Source organism: Phalangium opilio, unplaced genomic scaffold (assembly GCF_054372755.1).
Source record: "Phalangium opilio isolate 3A_F unplaced genomic scaffold, DU_Popi_V2 ptg000217l_1, whole genome shotgun sequence".
Taxonomy (NCBI): Eukaryota; Metazoa; Arthropoda; class Arachnida; order Opiliones; family Phalangiidae; genus Phalangium; species Phalangium opilio.
In genome coordinates, this window is record NW_028324218.1 from 5,736,148 (window position 1) to 5,754,709 (window position 18,562).

Genomic DNA, 18,562 nt, shown 5'->3' on the forward strand with positions numbered 1-18,562 from the left:
TTTAATTTTGCATGCAGGATTTCCATCTAATCCTATTTAGTCTGTACTAAGCCTTTAATAGCAGCGCCTCACCAGGCCTCCCTCGCTTTACCTCCTCTCGAATCTATGACCTACCACACTCACTCACTTCAAAATTACAAGCTCTAGTTTGTCATGACCAGAGATAACAAACCTATGGTAGGAACATATCTTATGAACTTATGTTATAGTTTCAAGTTGTTATTTTGTAACGCTAACACTTGTCGAGGAATTTTTGGTTTACTAGCCATTTTAGTTAGGGTCATTTCATCTAGAGGTTTGTACCATGTTTGATTTAAAAGATTAGTCACATGTTCGCAACACTCGACGACGCCCCCTGTGTCTCAAAAATAGAAGCTAGCTCATGAAAACTGGCGTCTATATTTAAATGGCGCTAGGTGGCAGCACTTAACAATCCCCTAATGTGGCAGCACATGGCCCAAGAACATTACGACTCACTCCATCTCTCCTCCAAGCTTTAACGACCCCAAAACAATTTACAACACAACCCGGCGGAAACAATTTGTTCAAATTCAAACTCGAGCCAAATATGCAAAACATTGAAAGCAATTCGAGTTTGGTTCCCTTAATTGTCTTAAAGCTAGAGATAACAATAAAATTCAAAACTAAACTCCCCCCTCCCCCTTTTTTATCTTAAAGGAATTTTAAATTTTCATTAAGCCTTGGCAATGACTCTCGAATGAAGGAAGGGGAGATTTCTCTCTCTTGAAAACCCAATACTAATAGTAATAAATAAAACCCCCCTTTTCCACAAAAACAAAGGGATATTTGCTAGAGGCGGAAGCATTTCCCGCGCTTTTTTTTTCCCCAAGTGACCATTAAAAAGGAAAAAGCTGGCTTTGTTATTTTCCTTGTAAGGAAAAGAACTCGGTCTTAGCTGCCTACTCGTTCTGGATATATATAGGCCTACCTAAAGGAAGGACAGAAAAAAGAATCCGGGAGAAAAAACGGCGGGAACTTTTCCCGCCAGAAACAATGCACGCGAAAATGAGCGCTCATTAGTCTTGGAGTGCGCCAATTTTCTCTCAGTTTCCCACTGCGTGAGAAAGGAGACTCCTCCATAATACTCCCGCCATTTCTTTTCCCGCCAAACCTTTCTAATTTTTTTCCCCTTCTTCTTCTTATAGTAGGTCCTCTTGGTCTTTTACGCTAAGCCTTGTCTTCAAGTTCACTTTCTGAGATTATTATCAGCCCTATACATCTGCTTGCGCATAGATTAGGCCTAGCTCCCATTAGGCTTAGCTTAAATTTGGCGGGAATCACGAATGATGGCAGAATAAAACTTACACTCGTGAGTTGATTTAAAACCACGTGGGAAATAATTTCACTTGAACAAAAATAAAAAAAAAAAATAAAATTGAAAAATAAATTTTAAAACCGCTGTAATTTCTTCTATGATCATTTGGGAATTCGAATTAGGAAGGTTTGGTAATTAAACATATAAAAAAACACACAAAGGCACACGGAACTAATTACTAATTAGAGAAGGTTTTAATCGATGGTTCGGTGTTTGCTTTAAATTTTTAATTACAATTTAACAAATTGCCAGAAGCTGTTTGACTTTTGGGTTTAAAATGTACATATAAACTTTTGGTTTAATCTACTTTTTCCATCTCAAAATAAATCTTAACCAATAAAAAGAAAGTTTCCGGAAGTAGGTTGACCATTCCATCACGCTATTTCCGGTTGACCTCTCTCTGTCTCTCTTAACAATAACGCCCGAATAAATCCTCAAACCCTTAAAAGTTAGGCCTAGGTCTTTCAAAACGTCGGCCAGACTGCTTAATTGATTCTACAGTCATTGAATCAGTCCACTTTCATAGCTTCCCTAAGGTTAAATCTGCCTTCAAAAGCAGTACACTCTTACGTTGGTAAACGCCATTCATAAATTATGATTTGTGACACATAATCTGTTTAGTGGAGCTTATTAAACCATTCACTTCAACAATGTGCCACAAGAGGGAATCCTTGTCGTAGACCCGAGACTAGACCAGACAGACAGACGTGACGTTTTGAGCGATTCTTTTTTTTTCATTTGAGTTTCAGCCTTTTTTATATCTTTATCACTGATGAACTCTTTTATAAAGACTTCTCTTTGGTCTGTAATTGCGTAAGGGTTTTTTCAAAACCTCACGAATCTACACCATTCTGATTGGTTGACTCTTTGACGTGTTAATCAGATTTCATTTAAATACTATTCCTGTGCCTTAATCGCCCAAATATCGATTTCAAAGTAGGAAACCCAAAATGAGATCCAATTTGTTTCAGGGATGAATTTTTGCGGTTTTAGGCTTAAATGCCCCTTCAGACGGAAGTATAATCTTACTTTCCTTGTTAATTTCGTTTTGGTCGCGATAGTATGTTCATTTCCTGTTCTGACGCAAGAGCAGACGACTTAGAATGAGTCGCGTTTATAGTGACTTTTGGAACCAAGACTTTAGAATATTAAAATAGCCCAATCCAAAATTATATCAAATACTGCCAAGAATATTAAAACGTTTCAAATATATCGTCTTCTAAAGCATAACTCACTTGATCATGCAAGTAAGGCATGATCGAGTGAGCTATGATTAAAGAAAAGGTGCTAACGAGGTGGCGCCATCTTGACCCTGAATGAAAATTTTCAAATAAAGCCCGCGAATCTTTTACATAGTTGTTGACACGTGTCTAATTAAGCGTTCAAAGCGACTTCACCAACATGAACTTCAGATTTTAGAACAGTCTGAAAGGGTATTAACAGAAGTTCATTGTTAGTGAAGTAAAACCTTGAAACCAGTGAAATTTACTCATCTTGGGGAATTCATCTAATGTTTGCTATAACTGCTCTTCATCAAATACAGTTAAGCCTTGTTGAAGATGGCTTTAATGTTCTCGCCTAGCGTGGAGAGTCCTGGACACGGAGCTAGTCTCTAACCACCCCAAAATAGATTAAGGTCAAGCCAACGTAGAGTCTCGGGTTGCTATACTTCGGCTCTTAATTCGAGCTCCTTACGTTCACTACATTAAGCCCTTAACCTCGAGTTTCCTTGCCTGACCTTTACCCCGACAAAATTCCGATGCGTTTTTCACTGAGAAATGTTCCTGGGATTACCGTGAAAAGTCGATATCGAAGAGAGTGTAGTTTATAGAGTGTGAATGACGGCCTTGGTTCACTGATTTGAGCTTGAATTTTTTTGGCGCGAAGATAAATATATTCATTCAAAACTGCCACGTGTTTGCCACGTGCTTAACAAGTTTTTTTTTTCATTTTGACTTAAAAATATTCCACCCAACGCGCGTAGGATAAATATAAGTTTATAAGATATGTTGCAAGTATAACACTACCTATAATTGCTAATGAAGAGACAACTCCAGCTAGTTCGAGGGAGAACGACGGAAGCGAGAATTGAAGTCCTACACTCTGTGGTTAATTTTGCAGTCCATCTTAATTCCTATTTAGTCTGTACTAAGCCTTTGACAGAAGCGCCTCACCAGGCCTCTCTCGCTTTACCTCCTCAAATCTATGACCTACCTCACTCACTTCAAAATTACAAGCTCCAGTTTATAACCAGTGACAAACTTATGGTGAACATGTCTTATGAACTTATGTTAAGACTTACTTATCGTTTAATTAATGTTAATTTTTACAGTTTTGGCTTAAGATTAATTAAATTTTCAATTTCTTTTCTTTTGTGTAGGTTGATTGTCCTGACAGTTATTCTAAGTATCGTGGACTTTGGTCAATGGTCGCAATGCATTCTGGACCTACACGAGCACGTCATCGGGTACATCGTTATCTTAACGGGCTGTATCATAGTGGAAGGTTTCATATCCTGGGTCAGCATGAGGGGTACCATTCTTTACACCGCACCAAGAGCATCTATGCAATACCTCTTATACGTCAGATTAGGTATGTAAATGTTAATTAGACTGAAAATCGTAATTAATCTAATTAGACTTAAAATCGTAATTAATCTCATTAATCGTCTCGTTTCATTGCAGGTATCCTGCTAGTAGAATTAGCCTGGTTAATCGTGGGCGTGGTTTGGATCAGCCGTCATTACAACACGTGTCCACTTGGCGTTGCTAAGAAAGCCGTCCTGGGGATCATTGTCTGCAATTGGTGCGTACTTCTAAGCGTCATGGTCACCGTATGGTGCACTTTTGACGCGGCTGGTCGTACCTGGGTCAAAATGAAACGATACCAACGAAGTCTGAGAGAGGGGAAACAGAAATTCAGATACCGGAGGTCCGGTAACAGTCATCGTAATTGGCGACACCGTAAAGCCGTCCGTGAATACCAAGACAGTTGGAATAAGAGATGCAGATTACTTTTTTGCTGTATGGGAAGGTCCGATCGAAATAGGGTATGTTTTGCATTTGTTGCTGGACCTTTTTGGCTTCGTTTTTCCTTTTTAGTCACATCGTACTATACGATAGGCTCTTAGTTTCACCCTAGCTGTAATAGTAGTAGTAGTCGTTGTTGTGGCCGGAGTTTTCGCTTTCGTTATGGTCAGATTTTAGCTTAAAAAAAGTACTTCTTTATCTGTGGGGACGGATATTTTTTAATTTTTATCTGTGGGGTCGGATACTTTTGAATTTGTATCTTTGGGGTATTTATATTTATTTTATTTTTATTTAAGTGCTAATTAAATAGATGACGATGTGGCTACTATTTTGGCCCAGCCCTTGGGTCAACTTGTTTTTAAATGTTGAGGATTTTTTTATAGAATTCTTTCGCGGAAATCGCAAAATTGCTGTCCGAATTTTTTCGTGATTTAGACGTAGTGCCTTCTGATGTCGTTGCTGGATTAGTTTTATTAAGAAAGTTTCAAAGGTTGGAGAGACTCGCCACTGTTAAACAGGTAAAAACGGCGACATTTTATCCTACATCTTTGCATATGCTTAACATCAAATGTTGAGTTATGGGTTTATGGTGTGGTTTGGTATAACTTCAGAGGCAAAACGACATATATCAATTTTTATCGGGAGTGTCTGTATCACCGAGTACAAAATTTCTGGATATTACGCACCCTGGTGTGGCGCAAGAAGTACGAAATATCACTCATTACTTGCACTACGCTTTGGCCGTCTATGGTTGGCCAATGTTTATGATACTGAACAGTGGTACCGGGTGTTGCCAACTCTGTCCCTACCTCAGGTAATCATTGTTCATAAGATATGTTCACCATAAGTTTGTACACTGGTTACTGAGAGCTTGTCATGAAGTGACGTAGGTGTAATCAATTCTCGAACTAGCTCTCAGTAAGTCTCCAGCATTACGAAGTATAGTTAGATGGAACATATCTTATGAACTTATGATTGTACTTCGTTGAAAGGTGCTGTTGTATGAAACAACCTGAATCCGTTCGAAACCAAATGTTATTGGTCGATGATAATTGTTGCCGTTGCAACTACGCGGCATTGCAAAAACTTTGCAAGTTGCACAATATGGAGATCGTTTTCGCCACCTATCACGTGGAAGTTGGTGAAACACCATTTTTCGTCGCGTTAGATCACGAGAAGAAAACGGTTGTGGTGTCAATACGCGGGACACTTTCCCTTCAAGTGAGCTTGTCCTTCGATTAACGATTATGCAATCGAGTCTGCATGGATTGAATATTAATTTCCAATTGATAGGACGTCATTACTGACTTGAATGCCGAAGGCGAACCCTTGCCAACAGAACCTAACCACGAAGATTGGATTGGGCACAAAGGGATGGTGCAAGCTGCGGAGTATATTCGGCGGAAGTTAACCGATGAAAACATTCTTACTCAGGCCTTTGGATTCAGTCCTGTATGATTGTTATTGGTTATTTTCGTTATTGTTTAAGGAGTTGTATGGTTAATGCGAGAGGTTTTTTTTATGACGGGGTTGTAGGACCAGGGTAGCCAGTCGTACGATCTGGTACTTGTCGGCCATTCCTTGGGTGCTGGTGCAGCCGCAATATTGGCCATTTTGTTAAGGCAAGAATATCCCAACTTGTTATGCTACGCTTATTCCCCGCCTGGAGGTTTGTTGAGGTAGGTTCAGTATAAAAGACTTAAATTTTCCCACTCCGCCATTGTAAACTAAGGACAATGTGCCAGATAGCTTTTGATACAATAATGAATTCACTTTATTCCCGATGCGTGTGCCAAGGCTTAACGGGCGATTTTTACCGATAAATCTGGGTCAAAATTATGCGTTGTCTGCTTCAGAGTCGAAACGTTTCAATATTTTTGACTCTGAAGCAGACGACGCATCATTTTGACCGAGATTTGTCAGTTAAAACTTAAAAATGGCGTGTTAAGCCTAGGCATATACATCGGTGCCTTAAGTTGAACGGGGTAGCTTCTTTGAAGGTCATATCAAGGTTAATGGGTCCTCTGCGGTAATTCATAGTTGCAAACTTGCATTGACTATGATTTTCGCACGGTTTTGTTGAAAAACTTAAAATTAATCAATTAAATTTTAATTTGATATATTTATATACTGGTATCCTAAGCCTTGGTCTCTTGTATATTTGTTTAAATAGGCCTAAAATACATCTAAAAGTTCTATTATCATATTCAACTACGATTATCATGAATAATTTCAATTAAAACCAACTAAAACACCTTGTACTTAAAGTTTACCAGCAGTTGAATACACAAAATCATTCATAACCTCCGTCGTTCTGGGCAAAGATGTGGTACCACGAATTGGGTTACATCAAATGGAGACATTACGATCGGATTTAATCAACGCCATCAAACGAAGCGTGGACCCAAAGGTTAGACAACCATTTTTTCGTTTTTGCTTCTCCAACTCCTAGAATTTGTTGCACATTGTTGCTTGTATGTCTGTGGTAATTCGAACAAACCCACGTCGGTAGAATTGAATTGCCAAAATTAGATACTAGCCTTAGAATCATTGAAAGAACTGAGCTAAGTGTGTTGAAGCGTTAAATCGGGAAAAGATTTTCCCGGCGTCTCCCAAGTGTAAGGAAAACCCGGTATTTTTCCACTTGACGAAAACTTTTTAGTTCTCGCTTCAATCACAAATTCAACAAGGCGTGGTTTTTCTTTTACCAATGATCCATGAGGGCTTTAAGTCTCTAGACTCTGCTACTCCTTAGTACAGTTCCAGAAACGACCCTTTTTTTTGCCTTAGATTATAAAGGAAGGGTGAAATAATAAGCCTTGGCATGTCGCTACGTATAACATAAGTTTATAAGATATGTTCCATAAGTATGACATTACCTATACTTCGTAATGCTAGAGACTTACTGAGAGCTAGGTCGAGGGAGAACGACAAACGAGAATTGATTGGATACACTCGGTTAATTTTGCTGGGCTTCCATCTTAGTCTGTACTAAGCCTTTGACAGCAGCGCCTCACCAGGCGTCCCTCGCTTTACCTTTAATCTATGACCTACCTCACTCTGTTTATGAAAAGCTCCAGTTTGTAACCAGTGACAAACTTATGGTTATGGAACATATCTTGAACCACGCCTTTTCTCATTCACAGTCCTATGACGTATTTCAAATAATATTTACCCACCCGTTGATGCCTTGTTAATAGACACTTTAAATTTAAGCTAAGTCTTAGTTACTAGAGGTCAACATATCGGTTTTGATTTAGCATTGTTTTTTAAAAAATGCTTCAAACAGAAGAAATTGTTGGTCAATACTTTTAGTGACTTATTGGGGCCCAAATTACTACTTATGGTTTAGCTTAACTCATTCATTGCGATCTTATCTACTGTGTTTTTCACGTTACCTTTGTGCAAGACGGGCTCTACCTAGTATTGGTGGGCCCTAACGTCACAATGTTCCCCCATTTATGATTGATGAGGTATTGAAGTCCTTCCTGTGTTATCGAGGAAGCTCACTCTTGAGAGGCCATTGGTAAACTTATGGAAAAGTGGGAGGGGTCAATCTTGAGTTCCTAATAGTACAGTTTTGACGTTGTCCCCCAACTAACTGTCAGTTATCAGTTTTTGGACCCAGTTTCTTTCTGTCCTAGTTGACGAAAATAGGTTGAAGAAATTGTGATTGAAGACATGGAAATGTCCGCAAAAGCACTTGGTCCCTTTCCTTATGTTATGTTTGACGATGACAGTTTTGACTGCAACCAGTCCTGTTGTGTTAAGATTTCACCATTTTTTTATGAAGGCATGACGTATTTTCACCTGTAACCTCTTCATTTTAACCCTTTGTTTGGTGTTCGCCAAATTTTACCCTTGAACCTTGACCTCTGTACGAAAATACCCGTCAATAAGTAGACCAAGGCCTAGTGAATCTTTTCATCAAGTTTCTAAACAAAATACGGTAGTAATAAAAACGTTTTGATTGTTGCACTTGCGAACATTAATTGTTGCATTTACTTGTCATGCATTTGACTTTGAAGTCGCTTTTTTCACATTGCTACTTGAATTGCCTTTTATGGCTTGACTGACAATGTTATGGCACTTAACAATTGCCGCCAACTTTGCTCCCTTTATAACCATCCAAACTCACGAACGACACATCAGTGGAAAATCATATTCAGTGGCGTATTGTGCTGTTGTCCCGAAGACGAGGAAAGTGCCATGGAAGGCAGTGATTCCGCCAACTTCGCCGACAAAGCGGAACTGCGTGACGTCAGCTCGCATCCCAGTGATTCTTCCATCGCCCTGACTGTCCATCAACCTCTTTATCCACCAGGCAGGATTATACATATTGTTAGGAACCATCCAGCTAAGAAAGAGTTAGGTGGTCTTATTGTCTGTCTCCAAGGTTCAATTGGTTAAAGTACTTAGTGGGTAATTGTTGTACTTAGACACTTCATGAAGAAGAACGAACCCGTCTATCAAGCCATATTGGCTGACAATACTTCTTTTGATGAAGTACTTATTTCACCAATAATGGTGCAGGACCATATGCCAGATAAGGTTCTAGACGCGTTGGAAAAGGTTTGTGAATTAGTTTGCATACCTAAAACTCTTTGTGATGTTGTAAACCTTAGCGCATATACGAAGGTATTTTGTTCCTAAGCGTAATTTTTTGGTGACCTTTAACTTGCTCCTTCAAGGTCATGATGACGCTATCTCCCGAACCAGTTCTTTGTTCTTAATAGAAATAGGCTTAAACAATACAAAATCCTTCGTATATTTTCCGTACGCTCCCATACCCTCGCATGATTGGTCCGTAAGTAGCTTCAAAACCCGCCAATAAGCTTACACCCAACCGAAACCAACAGCTTTTAATCAACACCGGACCAATCAAACCACAACGAAACCTAACCGAAGTTGAACGCCGCCAGCTACTTAGCCATAGCGCGGACACACTCGACTCCAACAATGACAGGACTCCACCACACCGTCTGGTTCTTGAGACCAGTTTCACTGACCTTCAACCGGACGCTCTGAACCAGGAATCCATTATCCATTCCGAGACCCCTAACCGACTGAAACCAATTCAGTTCAAACCAGACAACGCAGGGTCATCTGACCAACCTAAATCGCCATTAGTAATCCCTACTGTCACCATTGAAGCTGGGAAACGGATTTCGATGTTACAGGATAATTTCGTGGGATATGCCCCAATCGCTTCCCCGGAGACACTATCCGATGTTTCAAGTATATCTTCCAAAGGTAGCTTCCAACGGTTAAGTAATGGTGGTACTAGACTCTCTTGGGGTGGCGTACCCATGATGGAGACCATTGCCCAATCCCCCGCCGTTTTACCTAAAACCACGTCATCCGATGTACCGTCAAAAACGGAAATGATTGACGCTGAACATTCCGAAGGAGGTGTGGTTTGTTTACCCCATCTTTTAGAAAACCACTCTCATGGTGTTAGAAATGGTTTAAGTAGTCATCAGATGGTAGCTGAAGTTACGTTAGAACCCGCGCCTTCTGTGGAACGGACAACCAGACAGTGTGACCCGTCTCAGTTAAGCCTAAACTTGCAAAGCGGCGTGGTTAGGTTCGAAGGCGATAGTAATTACGCAAGTAGCAGTACCGAACGCGCGTCTGATAGGACGTTTACACCGCGCGAGAAACGTGTCACCTTTGAACTCAACGGTAGTCAAGACAGCGAGGACATGGTGCGTGAAGAATCAGCTGACAGTGTTTATAATAGCGGAGATTCGTTTGTCCCAACTTACCCCGAGTACAGCAGTCAACAACGCGAGTACGGTAACCACGAGTACATTTATTCCAGTAACGCGTACGTGCAGAGTCCCTTACCTTCGCCACCACCTTTAGAACATTCCGCTTCCGCCGTGTATTTAAGGTCATTGGATATTTTGGACCACCGTGGACATGAACTGAAGAAATCTCGCGAAGAAATGGACCTTGGTCAATTGAGAGACGATGATATGGTCTTTGAGACCGACTGCGAGGACTCACCACCACCCGCCGCACCACCCAGGACTGTTTATAGAAGGCTTAGTTTTGACAATGCCGCGCGTAGGTCACATGGACATCATACACGTCATCATCATGATGACGTTGATAGGTTACCACCCACTGAAAGTAATTTATAGTTTTATGGATTGCAGGGAATAAAGTGGTTTTAAAATATTATAAATATTATACGATTAACAGCGATATGAACAAACGGTTTTATTTTAAGGTTAATTAACTATAATTTAAGTATTTAAATAAATTACCGGGCTTCTTAATTGCTTTGGAATAACCAATCAGGGTTAATTATTCGCCAGCTATGATTGGTTGTTCAAAGTCCGTGACGTAAGCCAAACAATCAAAAAAAGCAATAGGACCAAATTAAACTTAAGAATAACTTCAGATCAAAGTTTTAACAATTTATTTTTAACAATCATTCCATATAATAGTTGCCAAATGCGTAGCGCCAAATTTAATTTTAATAACCCTAATTTAATTATTTAATAAGTACAAATTAATATATATATATATATATAAACTTTCAAAGGCCAAACATCGCGATAAATTTTAATATATTTGCCAGACGAAATAAAAATCAATTGTAAGTTATTATAAATATGGTTTTATAATTTTACTATATTTATTTATTTATGTTATATTCCAATGAAAACTTGTACAAAGACAATTTTTGGAACGTAAGCCTTATATAAGTAACAAAAAAAAAGTATACAATAGTTCAATTATATTCCAAAGAAAATAATAATAAATTGAAAAATAGTTTCTACATGTTTAATTTATAGACTGATATAAGGTTGAACCACGAGGCCTAGATTTCCAACAAAAGTAATTTTTGTTTCTTATTCCAGGTGCTATATAGTGCTGGACAGAATCAGATAGTAACGGGATTCTATTTTACTGGTAAGTGGCAATTTTACTAATAATTTTGGGGAGAAATTGTTGCTATTCCACGTGAGGATGTTTGATTCAAAAGTCAAGACTTCCCGCTTGATTTCCATCGATTTTTTTTTGAGTTGACGCGTTATTCTTAGAACTGAACTGAAGTAAACCAGATTGAACGTCCCCCAGACACAATGTATACCGCTTCGGGAGAGAGACCATAGAGACTATAAACCCCAAGGAGTGGCAGGTCATGGATTAAAGGGCTCCTTCGGAGCCTTAGACACATGGCCCCACGGATTTCCGAACCCCCCTACCTAGCCAGAGAGAGGGAGTGTTGAGGAAGATCGTCTATGAAGAGGGGATGGAAATCCGCGGGGCCATGTGTCTAAGGGTCCGAAGGAGCCCTTTAACCTTGAAGGAGAGAGTAATGGAGTGGAAACCCCATACCTTAAGCGTTGCCTTTGTACCCCCACCTACGGCACCATAGTCCTCCCATCATCCCCAGCGGTTAGGTAGGGTCGTGCCGGACGAAATTGTAAAGGACGCTCCCTCTATCTCAAAAATAGAAGCTAGTTCTCATTCAAATAAAATGGCGCTACGCGGCAGCACTTAGCAATCGCCTACGGAAGGGTAGGGGCGTGCGCGAGGTACACTGGGAGAGATATGGTGCCGCAGGTCGCCCATCATCATTTCCAATCCATCTGACTCCCTTATCCCTGCTTTAACTAACCCTAGGGATAGTTCGTTCCCCCCAAAAAATAAAGCACGCATGTTCCAAACGCCCCCTAGCAGCAGCTACTATCCCTAACAGGAAGTTATAAGAAAATTGTACCAAATATCACGTGTCCTATGACGTCAAAATTGAAATACTGCCTAAATTGGGCAAAAACGATTTATTTTGGCGAGAGATGGCGCTATATCTACATCCGTTTTGGTCCAATAAATTGGGGGAATGAAGAGGGGAATCAAGGAATAATTCGGAACATGTAGTTGGCGATAGCATTACATGGGAAACACGGTTAGTTAATCCATGGGCAGGTCTCCCGCTCTACAAGCGCAAATAATGATGTTGCTCCTAAATTGGTACATGAGAGCTTCCGGCCCGTTTAATTTTGCTTAGCGGAAGTCGCCCTGTACCAGGAAAAAGCGGGCAACTAGTTGAGGCATTCCTTCCACTCCTTGGGGTTTATAGTCTCTTTGGAGAGACCGTTCAGAGAACGATTACTCGGTATAGTCAGGGATCTTTGATATATCGACACTCTATAGGGATCGGCCTCTCTTGACAAAAGGTGGGGTAAAAAAGCGAGCCGTCTCAAAAATCGGACGCCTGGTGTCAGGGAGCAGCGTAACTATATTCATGACGTCAAGTCACGAGAAATTCAAAGGTGGGAAGAAAATGATTTACTGATTGGTTGAAATAAAAAAGGCGCAAATTACGAAAGATTGGCCGCGCAATTTCAACGAGTTATCTCAAAATTGCCTTTTCCATACCTTTTCACTCTTTTAAACTGAAAACTATTTGTAAATTAAAATATTTTTTTTAAAATGCCTGGAACTTTTTGTTCAGTTCCTTACTGTGGAGCAAAGTAAAATATCCAAGATTATCCCTTTTCAAGTTTCCTAAACAGAAAATTCAACACTAAAAAGAAAACATTCACCTATTTATACTAAGTTTAATATCAATTAACTACTACTCACTGAAATAACTTGAAATTTCATACAAATAAATAAGCTTCTCGTTGTTTTTGTCCATGTTTTAATTCCGAACATAACTCTCTTCATCGTTGTTTTTAAACTTTTATAGGCCTCGCAGAGGGGCAGTACTACTAGCAGACGAATCATCACATGGTTACGATGCTCCCGCAATTCAGATGGCGCTGTCGTTAGCCTCAAAAACTTGCCCCTTTTTTTAACATTACGGGTATAGGAAGAGGCCGATCCCTATAGAGTGTCGATATATCAAACATCCCTGGTATAGTGTTCCCTCTACCGAGGATTAATGGCGGATAAAATATGTCAAAGATAGTAACTGTAATAAATAAGTCCGCGAGTCCACGTCATTCGTAAGGTAATTATGACTCGCTACATTCTTCAGTAAGCGAAACTAATTCACCTTCATAACTAATTATTCAAATAAAATTATAAACTTGTACATTTCCACATTCTTTATAAGAAAAAAAAAATTATCGGTCAGAGTTCGTCTGCTACAGCCAAGGCATAAGTTTACCGACTTTTTATTAGTAATAGACTAATAGATAAAATTTTGCAATTAAATTTAAATTATGGGGAAACACAGTGGCAGTAAAAAGCCCCTTAAAGAAAAGATAGTTCAAATATACGAAGCATTTTTCCGTGGAGAAGATCCATCTTTAGGAAACCGTAACTTTTGGGATGAACTATTTCTCTTGCGTGTCAATACCAAGTTTATAGACCAACAATTTGAAAGCCTGACTAACGAAGAAGTTGTCAATTTAAAAGAAACAATCAACAACTTATTTTACCATAGTGTTGAAGCTTTAAAAGGCGAGAACCAAATTAGAATTGTAAATGCCATACAAACCCTAAGTTCCTTGGTTCGTGGCGTATACCGTAAAGGTATTAGCGATCATGGTTTTGACGCAATCAACCTCTTGGTTGGATTTGACGTTGCTGAGTTTCAAATGCAAGTCTTAATTGACCGTATTTGTCAATTTCTTACTGGGGATTACCATCATAATTTAAAATCCCTGACGCAAAAGTTCCTCCTTATATTGGTAATGGCAACCGAAAACGTTAGCCAAAACACTATATTGGAGTTTTTAATGATGAATAGCGTATTTGAGGCAATAATTCAACTGCTTATCGATCCTCAATCTCGTATTCAACACGGATACGACTCCGTTTTGCTCTTAACCATCCTGGTTAGTTATAGAAAGTACGAAGCGTCAAACCCTTATATGGTTAAACTATCGATCGTTGATAATGAACTCGCTCTGAACGGATACGGGCAAGTTTTATCGCAAGAATTAACGGAATATAATAAACAATTTGCTCAAATGCAAGCCGAACCTCAAGGAGGTTTACTTTCAACTATAACTTCAATGGTTGGAAGCATGTTTTTGGCAGAAGATGAAAGTGTCGAACGAAAGAAACCTCGTGTTAATAACGCGGTTTTACTTGCGTTATACGAAGCCGTTCACCTTAATCGCAACTTCTTAACCACATTAACGCATTCCCAAGCTGAAATATCATCATCAGCTCCAATTTCTGCGTCACTTAAAGAAGTGATCACTACAGAAGCAACAACAGATATATCTGTAGTTCAAACTCCACCGTCGAATTTACTCGTCACCTTCTTGGAGTTTTGTTCAATTGTAATGCAGGATTCGAAAGACGAAAGGAGTATTGCAACTTGCAAACTCTGTTTCATCATTTTTACATGCATTGCCGAAGACCAATACGCAAATTCAATTCTTCACGATGTCAATATGGTCTTTAAAGTAAATTTGCATAGAATGCCAATGAGACATCGTAAAGTGTCTGTTGATAAAGGTGGACCAGCCAGACCTTTAATATGCGCTCTTTTGGATCTAACAGTCGAGTTTATATTGAGTCATATGCGAAAAAGCCTGGTGATGGAATTGTACACACGTTGCCTCGGTGTTGTACATCGCATTATTTGCTATCAGAAAAAATGCAGGGTTCGATTGATTTATAATTGGAAGGATCTATGGAACGCCCTAATCAGTTTACTGAAGTTTATTCTGAGCCACGAATCCGATCTAGTCAAGAAATTCAATATATTCGTTATTCCAATACAAGTCGTCAATATATTCAACTTGTTCATCACGTACGGTGACACTTTTTTACCGTCTCCGTCAAGTTACGATGAACTTTACTATGAAATTGTCAGAATGCACGAAGTGTTCGATAATATGTATTCAATGGCTTTACGTTACACTACAACTAATGATGAATGCAAAGACGCAGCTTCTACCTTAACTAATAGTCTGGTTAACGTACGGGCTATTATTAACCATTTTACACCAAAAATTGATGCCTGGAGTTCGACTAATCACTTGTCTGCATTAACCGAGCAACAAGTTTTAGACGTGGTTCGGAGCAATTATGATAGTTTGACCTTGAAGCTGCAGGATAATTTGGATCAGTATGAGAGATACGCTGAAAAGCCAAAGGAAATGTCTTTCTTCACGCAAATGTTGAGAAATGTTATTGTTGATTATCGCAATAGTCAAGAATTTTCATCTCCCGAAAAGTCTAATTTAATGCAAGAATTTTGGACAATATGCTGAGAGCCTGAGATAACCGAGTTTTATTACTAATTTTTAACTTAATAATTGCTTTAATTAATTTTTATAATTATGTAAGCCATAATTTTGCCTAATTGTACTATATATAGCACTAAATAAAATTAACTATTTAAATTAACACCTTAATCGTTTTTTAATTTCGATTATAAAACGGGCGTGTGCCTGGATTTAAATTTCCCATAGAGTAGTAGCACTCCATGTTAACTACCCATAGTGCTTAATACAGTCAAAGGCAAGTAGGTGCCATTACTCTATATATAATTATAAGAATGCAGAATAATTATCAAAATATTCAATATTAATTTTCAGTACTAATAACCTAAATATTAAAACTAATTTAGGCATATTTAAATCATCTTTATTAAAAAGAAAAATTAATGTTTATAAATAAACTTCACAAGAACGATACTATATGTCGCCACTATCGTAAGTGTACAAAGTTTCCCGCGTAAGTGTAAGTCTGCTTTTAGAAAAGCGCCAGAACAGATGTTGCCCCCATAATTTCATTCATATTTTACGCAGAAATATCTTTAAATTAACCCACTATAAACAATATAACACTTTTAATTACTTTTAGTAATCAAAAGAACCCTGCTTGAAACTAATTAAAATATACATAAAAAAAATCCGCGAAACACAATTGAAAAGGTACGCAACTTTTGATAGTGGTAGGGGGATCTACATAGGGGGTTATGGCGCACCAGGTGAGCAATTCTTTCCTTCCTTCTACCTCTCTTACTCCATACCTGTCCGAGCCGCCACTGGGCTTCCCCCTTTAGTGGATTTCCCCCTACAATACTATGTCTCAGAACACGGGGGAACGTTAGTTGATCTAGGCTATTCTCTAACGGCATTAGTCGAGAAGCCGCGTTTGAAGTGATAGGGGCTAACCGTTTTCGCGCTTTCTTTACAATGTGATATTGGCGCGAAGCTTATGTCCGTCGAAATTATGAGAATCTAAAAATTTCATGAATTTTGGATTAAATTTAACTGACCATGGGATTAGCCGGCCGCGAGAAGAACAATTTTAGATTTGATCATTGGATTATTTGGATTTTTACCTCAAAATCAACGTCGAAACAGCGCGGCTTCAGTACGTTTAGTTTGGATGGAACTTGATACATATTAATTAGTTTGAAAACCAAGGCTTAGCGTAACTTTTCATCAAGTTCCGCGTCGTCTGCTACTAAACTAATAGTTTTTAGTACGAACTTTAAACGGTGCAAAGTGTCGTTTGTTTTATAAGTATTTAACAAAATTAAGTGGTATTGTGAATTATATAATATAAACTACAAATTTTACAATGAGTGTTATGCAAAAAACTCCGTCCTCAAACGGACTATACAGTGATTTAGAGGATTACATACTCGTTATGGAAAGTAACAACTCGCGAAATAGTGAATCTTCGGATGAAGAATTAGACATTTATGGGCAATTAGCCCAAAAAGAAAAAGATCTGATATTAGCGGCCGAATTAGGCAAAGCTTTACTTGAAAGAAATGAAGAATTAAGCCGGGCAAATGAGAAGATTACAGAGGATTATACTTCTAAACTTGAGGTAGGCAAAGTTTTTTTTCTGGGGGCTCATGCAAATTAGTGTACCGGTATTTCTTCAAACTTGTTTCGCCTTAGGCCTATTATAGTTCCGTTTTATCCGTATCTCTTATTCAAAATAGGTATATTTTTGGGCGTAATTTTCGCTAATGAGGGGATGTTTAGGGGGTAAAAAGGGCATATCCTTTTTGGGCAGACCAATTTTATATTTAAACTTGGGCGGAAATCGGAAATACAATATTATGGATCTCGCGACCGTTTCAAGCGGTATATCTATGTTATGTGTATTGTTGACAGACGAAATTTGAGCGGTGATTTATCTACTTAACTGTCTTAGCTAGTAAGGAAATGTCAATTGTTGAATGATTAAGGCCTAAACCTATTTTTGTTTTAACTTCTTCGAGAGTGTACTTGTGCATCGGATTGCTTCATAAGTTAATATTAACCAATGAGCGCCAAACCTAGTTAAGACTGAACAGGGTGATGAACTTTGACCTTAACACAAAAAATAATAATAATAGGAAACTCCGTTTGAAACGTTTGCTTTTTCAGTTTTTATTTTTAGACAAATTCATACACCATTATTGCTTCTGCTAACCGATTTAGAAAGCAACTAATGACATAAAAAGCTATAACGGTTTGCACATAAAACCACGTGTAGTTGTTGCAAATGACGTCGGGTTTGAAATCCAGCCATTTCATTGGTTGGTTACCTTGGAGAATTCTAGTAGTAAACACTTGAGTTTTGAGTCGATATGTTATAGTTTCAGCTCTTTCGATGTAGTTGTAGCACTAATGGTCATATGCAAAAACAGAATAGAATAGATCGATGCAGGTGTCACGCAATATTATTTTTAAGTCCTTATATTTTTATCAAACAAGCGTTCAACTTTGATATTTACTGATTAAATAATGAAAATTTGATAATTTTAAATTTAAATAAAGCTTTAATGGTAGAGTATGTACATTTCTTCCAATATAGATATCTAATATTTATACAGTGTGTTTCTGATAAGTTTGCAGCCATAAATTAAGGGGTATGTTAATTGTTCTTTGGGAAATCAATCGATTTTGAGTCTAAAATGTTCTATACTAATTACTTCTATCTATCTCCATTTTGTTTGATACAAGGGACACTGTTTTCGAGAATTATGATTTGATTTGAGTGTTTTAGGGATGACCCCTTAATTAATTAAATTAGTTAGCAATCATTGTCTAAATCAGTTTATTAATTAAGATTAAGGTGGTCTTCTGTAAAATACTATGGACAATCTTAACTTGAAAACAGTGTTGTTTTTGTACAAAATTTTGAACATAGAAATTAGTGACATTTTCGACTCAAAATTGTGCACCCAAAGAACACAATCCCTTAATTTCTTACAGACTTATCATAAACACCTTGTATTTTTTTTTAACTCTACTCG

The 18,562-nt window shown here is 38.4% G+C and overlaps 3 protein-coding genes across 6 annotated transcripts in view; all 3 read left to right on the top strand.

Annotated features, from left to right (window-relative positions):
• Positions 1 to 11,155, top strand: part of inaE (inactivation no afterpotential E) — a 112,220-nt gene extending 101,065 nt beyond the window's left edge. For 2 of the 4 annotated variants that reach the window (XM_089857340.1, XM_089857338.1), the window contains 11 exons: positions 3,717 to 3,928; positions 4,021 to 4,385; positions 4,749 to 4,883; positions 4,977 to 5,179; positions 5,358 to 5,586; positions 5,659 to 5,817; positions 5,902 to 6,044; positions 6,634 to 6,775; positions 8,518 to 8,732; positions 8,805 to 8,937; positions 9,225 to 11,155. In XM_089857340.1, coding sequence (XP_089713466.1) covers positions 3,862 to 3,928; positions 4,021 to 4,385; positions 4,749 to 4,883; positions 4,977 to 5,179; positions 5,358 to 5,586; positions 5,659 to 5,817; positions 5,902 to 6,044; positions 6,634 to 6,775; positions 8,518 to 8,732; positions 8,805 to 8,937; positions 9,225 to 10,514 — 3,081 coding nt within the window. In that variant the 5' untranslated portion in view covers positions 3,717 to 3,861 and the 3' untranslated portion in view covers positions 10,515 to 11,155. Of the gene's footprint in view, positions 1 to 3,584; positions 3,604 to 3,716; positions 3,929 to 4,020; positions 4,386 to 4,748; positions 4,884 to 4,976; positions 5,180 to 5,357; positions 5,587 to 5,658; positions 5,818 to 5,901; positions 6,045 to 6,633; positions 6,776 to 8,517; positions 8,733 to 8,804; positions 8,938 to 9,224 lie in introns of those variants that run through there. The other 2 variants (XM_089857342.1, XM_089857339.1) reach the window with 2 other exon arrangements.
• Positions 11,156 to 13,249: 2,094 nt separating this feature from the next.
• On the top strand, positions 13,250 to 15,702 carry LOC149615899 (armadillo-like helical domain-containing protein 3). The gene has a single exon (XM_089857359.1). It carries the CDS (start codon positions 13,557 to 13,559, stop codon positions 15,564 to 15,566), a length of 2,010 nt encoding a protein of 669 aa, XP_089713485.1. The 5' UTR covers positions 13,250 to 13,556; the 3' UTR covers positions 15,567 to 15,702.
• Positions 15,703 to 16,425: 723 nt separating this feature from the next.
• Positions 16,426 to 18,562, top strand: part of LOC149615900 (bicaudal D-related protein homolog) — a 64,531-nt gene continuing 62,394 nt past the window's right edge. Inside the window, exon 1 of the mRNA XM_089857363.1 lies at positions 16,426 to 17,142. Within this exon, the coding sequence (XP_089713489.1) occupies positions 16,888 to 17,142 (255 nt within the window). The 5' untranslated portion in view covers positions 16,426 to 16,887. The remainder of the gene's footprint in view (positions 17,143 to 18,562) is intronic.

Bases quoted from the DNA above. Each gene is read 5' to 3' on its own strand.
- LOC149615899 (XM_089857359.1), top strand. From the start codon at position 13,557: ATGGGGAAACACAGTGGCAGTAAAAAGCCCCTTAAAGAAAAGATAGTT.